At 41.0% G+C, this 6,007-nt stretch overlaps 1 protein-coding gene across 3 annotated transcripts in view; it reads left to right on the top strand.

Moving 5' to 3' along the window:
- msrb3 (methionine sulfoxide reductase B3) overlaps nt 1-6,007 on the top strand; it is a 28,514-nt gene that overhangs the window by 7,361 nt on the left and 15,146 nt on the right. Inside the window, exon 2 of one of the 3 annotated variants that reach the window (XM_008278779.1) lies at nt 5,501-5,609. The exons of the other annotated variants lie outside the window; for them this stretch is intronic. Within the exon in view, the coding sequence (XP_008277001.1) occupies nt 5,507-5,609 (103 nt within the window). The 5' untranslated portion in view covers nt 5,501-5,506. The remainder of the gene's footprint in view (nt 1-5,500; nt 5,610-6,007) is intronic. 3 annotated transcript variants of the gene reach the window in all.

The following is a 6,007-nucleotide window of genomic DNA, read 5'->3' as shown; positions in this document are numbered from 1 at the left end:
GAAATGACGTAGAGGTGAAGTTGCAGTCGACCAACTGGGCTGCGTTCAAGACCACTAACAGTGCTCAAGTCTGAGCGGAGCAATGCCTTACATCTAAAAACTGTGCAGTTACATACAGAATGTCTGGAGGTAACCGATTCCACCTCGTGTCCCCCAACAGCTGACAAGTCTGGAATTTAGAGGTACACGACGGAAATCCGTATAAAGAGAGGTCCTGTGCAAAAGTTTTGAAAAGTTCCAAAGTAAAAAGGGAACAATGAGTTTGCAAACATACAGCACATGATGAAGCAGTTACACCAAACATGTGCTAACGGACAGCAACACGTGTGTTAATAAGATCAGATAAAAAATATAACTTTATTTTTCCCATTCCTCCACTTTCTAATCATCTTTCATACATACACTCTGGACAGGTTGCCAATGCTTTGTTGATCCGGAACCAGAAGTTTTCACGTGACAGCAGCGAGATAAGCACAACAGTGATACTAATTAAGATGTAATTAGGGCTATGTGCACATTGCACGTACACAGATATGGCATGAATCAGAAAGTGAAACAAAGACAACTGTGAAGAAGGAATAAACTGGTTGAAGCACAAGAGCACATTAAAAACAAAGTGAAGTTACAGAAAAGTGACAGTTTATATTTTAGAATCACCATCAAAAGTAAGCATAGCAACACAATCCAATGTTGTCATCCTACATCACCAAGATCGCTTACATACAGAAAGTATTATTACAATTATTACTGGCGGAGCAACTTGATGCAATAAGTGAGCACCGTTATAGGGGCTGTCCATGGCTCAAGACATTTACATGGCCACCTCATTTCCACTCACACTCAACCTCTTGCCTATTTCTTGGATTATGTGGGAGTTAAGCAAAGTTAATTTCTGCCAGAGGATGACAGCCAGAGCCACCACATTAAACCTTAAAGCTGCTCTTCAGGAAGCCTATGGCTGACATCACAGAGAATTCAATGGCTGCTAAACATTACATCTGACAACCAATGATTACAAATTACTCTGGTTTGCATTCATGTTATTCTATCTCAGATCATCAGGAGCCTTCAGCTCAACCATACTGATTAAAAACCAAAACAAAACCAAAAAAAAACCTACTTTCAGCAAGTTTGTTTGCCGACGGAAATTTGAAACAATACCACCTTATGGGATGGGACAAAAGATGTTTTTAGAGCAGAAATATTTGCTTATGCACTAACAAACAAAAGACAGAGTTAGGAAGCTAAAAAGAAAATCCAGGAGGATAAACAGAAACATAATCTTGACGTCAGAGTTTAAATTTGGCTGGACACGTCCTGGGCACATTCACTCTTCAGTTTCACCGGGAGATGTGCAACCTCATTCCATTTATGTCATTAAATGTAAAATAAAATGCAGCAACTTGCAGTTATCAGTGTTTCTCAGTGCAACCAAGTCTTTGCCAACGCATGGCAGGACAGACATACTTTCAGGCTCTGTCTCACACTTTCATGCTTCCAAAACATAAATCAATCCAAACATAAGGAAACCTCAACACCACTCCTTCATGAAAAATACGAGTGAAACAGCCTTGCTATGCATACAGGACAAACTCTGGACATCAGGCAATCACATTTCAGTACAATCATCGGTCTTTTTAAGTCACAGAGAGCTTAAAAGACAGTTTAAGTAACAAAGACACACACAAACTATTGTGAGTTTTTTCATTTACTTTGCTCTACAATTTCACATCTATTACAAACTGAGATGTCCATAAAAACACTACGCTTAGCTGCGATGAGCACAGAGCCTGTGACAGGTCAGATTAAAGCGACTCACCAACAATAAATGTAAAACCTGTTTTGAAAGAACGTTAAAAGGAGCTGAAACTTAGTTTGTAGTGACATTATTGTGTGTATGGATGTTTCCTATAACTACATGTAGAACAAGATCTCATCCATTCATCCATTTTCTGTGCACCACTTTATCCCTACTAGGGTCGCGGGGGGCTGGAGTCTATCCCAGCTGACTTAGGACAAAGGCGGGGGACAGCCTGGACACATCTCCCATTAGGGCCAACACATAGAGCCAGACAACCAAGCACACTTACACTTATACCTACGGATTTACAATCACCTGACAGCATGTCTTTGGACTGAGGGAGGAAGTCGGAGCACCTGGTGGGAACCCACGCAGACACAACATGCACATATACAGAAAGACCAACGACCCCAGACCGAGATCCGACCCAAACCTTCAAGCTGGTGAGACAACAGTGTGCATGGGTTCTCACCAGCTTCTTTCCACAGTCCCAAAGACATGCTGAGGTTAATTGGTGATTCTAAATTGTGAGTTGGGTCTAAATTGTAAATGTGTGTGCATGGTTGTCTGTCTCTGTGCAGTCCCTGTGATAGACTGGTGACCTGTCCAGGTTGTAAGCTGCCTTCGCCCTAGGTCAGCTGACTCCAGCCCCCCTGCAACCTTACAGAGGATAAAGCAGTGCATAGAAAATGAAAAACAGAGAAAAAAGGACAAAGAAAGATAGTAACGCTTGTGTCAAATAAAGGAGCAGAAGCAAAAGGTTGTTGATTATTGATTATTAATGATACCATTCCAATATCAAATAAATAAATAAATACATAAATAAATAAATGGCACTACATGCAGAAAAAAAAGGATTTGTATTCAAACTACATTGCAGTTTCAGGAGAAAATGCAGCGTGATTGCTGAAAATGTTGCATGCTGCTTGCAGCCACAGACGCCTGCTGCTTCTACACTTTTCTTGTACTTCCTGTAACTGGCTTGCAGCAGCAGCAGCAGCCTCTCAGGTTTCACAGCGTGCTCACAGGTGTTGAAACTGGCAGCGACCTACAGATTTAACCTACTGAGCAACTGGTAATTATATATATGTATGTATATGAAAACCTGTCACAGAGCATGTTCGAGTTTCAGAGTATTGTAGTGTCGACACTGGCCACATGGTGGTGCTGTTGTGACAGGTTTTGACTGCAAAGCATTTGATAGGTCAGCCAACTGCCAAATTTCCCTTTAGATTGCTTTTGCAGTTTTTGAGATATTAGTTATTTTATTCAGTCCTCTTTTGAACATTAATGTCTGATTAATTAGAACAGACAAGATGTTTACAAACTGACATGGCCAACTTAATTTAAAAGTGGAATCATGTTTCTAGCCATGAGTATGGAGGAGTAAGTCATTTGTAGTGACAAATCTTTTGTTTTGTTTATGCCACAGTACCCTCTAGGGCAACATTTTATTTACCCACATAATCTTGATTTTTGAAAAAGAGAGTGAACTTTTATGTACATTTTCCCAAATCTAAATCATTGTCCTTTTATGCTGTATTTGACAGTTACATACATGTCAGCGTTATCCTTTCTTCATTCAGATATTATTCAGAGAAAATCACAAACCAGGTGTAACCATGATGTTTTATTCATTACGTTAGGTGACATTCAGCAAATGACTTTCAGGAAGTTACATCTTTCTTAAAACCTGTCCATAATCAATGGTGTGCTTTTTAACACCTCAAAATACAAATAACACAGCAGCATTTCAATAATGTTTGTTTTTCCATAAGGGCTGCAAGGTGGNGTTTTTGACAGATACTGTGAAGAGTGTCTTCTCTAAATCCCTTCTCACAGCTCCTGAGTGCTTGTACGTGCCGATTTGGTAATATGACGGCATGCTGTTCAGACTTAACGTTTCCATCAGAACAGCAGAATGAAGTACATGTCTGACAGGGGTTAAAGAGTCTCAGGATTCTGGATTTTGGGTGGAACATTGTGCATTTGGAGGCTTTTTCTTCTGTAGACCTCAGTGGCATTCATCTGTTCTTGTGGCCAGCTGGGTAACCGGTAAGGCGTGGATCCTATTCCTACCACTTATCTAGCTTCTCAGCAACTGTCTAACCCTCTGGAGGCATTTAGCTATTGCTGACTTCTTTGCATTCTCACTCTGGCTCCCATTAGTCTGTGGGACATCTAGCTATCCTATGTATGCTGTTCTACCTTTTGGTTGCTCCTCTATTTGCCCCTATGCAGCCACACATCAAGTGTGTATGGCAATAAAGTCCTTGTTGTAGATCCTGTAGAGCTAGATTGTAAAGCTGATGTTGTGTTCACTCCTGTCGTACAGACAGATGTCATCCATTTACAGGATATGGCTAATGGTCACTCCACTTCTGAACCTGCGTCCATATCTGCTCTTTGTGTTGATGTGGCTTAAAGGGTTCAGGTCTATGCAGAACAGCAGCGGAGAAAATGCAAGGTCCAGATTTGTATTTGTCTTTTTTTGACAAGAATTTACCTAAAAAGTACTCTTTCATGTCAAAATGAAAACAGATTTTTGCAAAGTAATGCCAAATAATTAAACATCTGAAATGTAAAATAAGTGTTTCCATAAGTATTCATACAGTGAATGTGTCTCGAGTAATAGTACAAAGACACCTGTACGTGTAATCCTAGTCGCGGGTGAGTCAGTCTTCCTTTCTATAACTAAACCACAAAGACAAAAGAACACTGTAAGCAGCTCCATGTATAAATTATTGAAAAGCGTAAGTCGGGATTGATATAAGAAAATTATAAGAAAATCTACACATGTAACCTGCCTCACTCACCACGTGCTACAAAATCATACCTGTTATCCAAAACTTTTGGAAAAAACGCAGTTGCTTGGTCTCCTCCTCATCTCAATATACACAACCTCACTTGGTGCAGTAATCCACGCCTATGGGTTCTCACACCATATGCTGATGATACCCAGCTCTTCCTGTCGTTTCCCTCGGACAACCATACAGTCGCCTGCTGGCACCTGTGTGCTATGATCTGTGACCGGGTAGCCACTAGAAACGAGGCGTCTTGCCTTCATGGAGGACAAAGTGGAGAAAAAGCTGGTGCTTTGTGTGTCTGAACCAGTCTTAGGGCTGGACCTGAAAATCAGAATATTCGGTCGTTGTGGTGGTGTCTGGATAGCGATTTTGATATTCGAATATTCGCCCGCTACACCCCTCCTTCACGCTTCCGCCGCTGCTGGAAACAGAACTGGGACCGCTATCCCGCCCACTTTCACCCCGGCAGAGCGCATCCCCTCTGTTAATAACTGTCTGTAGCATTTCTTGTTTTAGTCTTACATAAATTGTCTGTAGGTTTGCCAGTCAGATAACTGTAACAGTTCCATGCATCATCAACTAAAGGGAATTAACTAAAATATATTCCTGTTTATATCAGTTAAGTCTTGAACAAAGCAACCTGCATAAACATTCTCTCAGTGTCTTGTTTGAATGTATTTTCCAGAAACAAAATATAGCAGTGATTACTAAAAGAGTTCGATAAGTCAGGGTAGTGGTTTTAACGTTGCACAGTTATGTTCTTAACTAAAGCACAGCCAAAGGAACGGTCAGTGAATCCCACCAATGGACACTTTTGGGGTTATAGAAGAATCTAACAACTGTACTTCTCTCATTTTCCCTCTTACCTTTTCCCTTCTCTCACTCTCTTTAGTGTGTCATGGCTGTCCTACTCAGACGTGGGTTCTTCATCGCCCGACACCATGCCCTTAGGCAAGGCAGCAGCTCAGTCTACCGCCTTGCACTGCCTGCTGTTCTTCTAGGTAGAGTAACCTGTTAGCTTCACAGTGTTAATGTCCACCTGTGATAGAAAGGTTTAGGCTGTAGCACTGTACAAACTCCAGTGACAAACATTTTAACAGACAGTGACACACTATATGTGTCTCTGTCTGTTGGTTTTTCATGGTAATTTTTACTACCAACCAATACTACCAAGTGACAGCAGCATTAGCAGAACTGAAAACGGACTATTTTCCGTATGTACAAACAGTGCTGTGCAAGTCTAGTCACAATGCCAAGCAAACTGCTATCTGACTCTGGAACCTTTCTGGAGTGTTGTTTGATGAATCATGATTGACTAATGAATGACTGTATGTCTGTTTGATGAGAAGACACACGAGAGACTTCAAATGTGTATATGTTGTACTATGCCTTGAAATGT

This window comes from Stegastes partitus, unplaced genomic scaffold (genome assembly GCF_000690725.1).
Source record: "Stegastes partitus isolate 25-593 unplaced genomic scaffold, Stegastes_partitus-1.0.2 Scaffold132, whole genome shotgun sequence".
In the NCBI taxonomy this organism is placed as follows: Eukaryota; Metazoa; Chordata; class Actinopteri; family Pomacentridae; genus Stegastes; species Stegastes partitus.
Note: the sequence above shows the minus strand (reverse complement) of the source record. Positions and strands in the feature narration are given on the sequence as shown.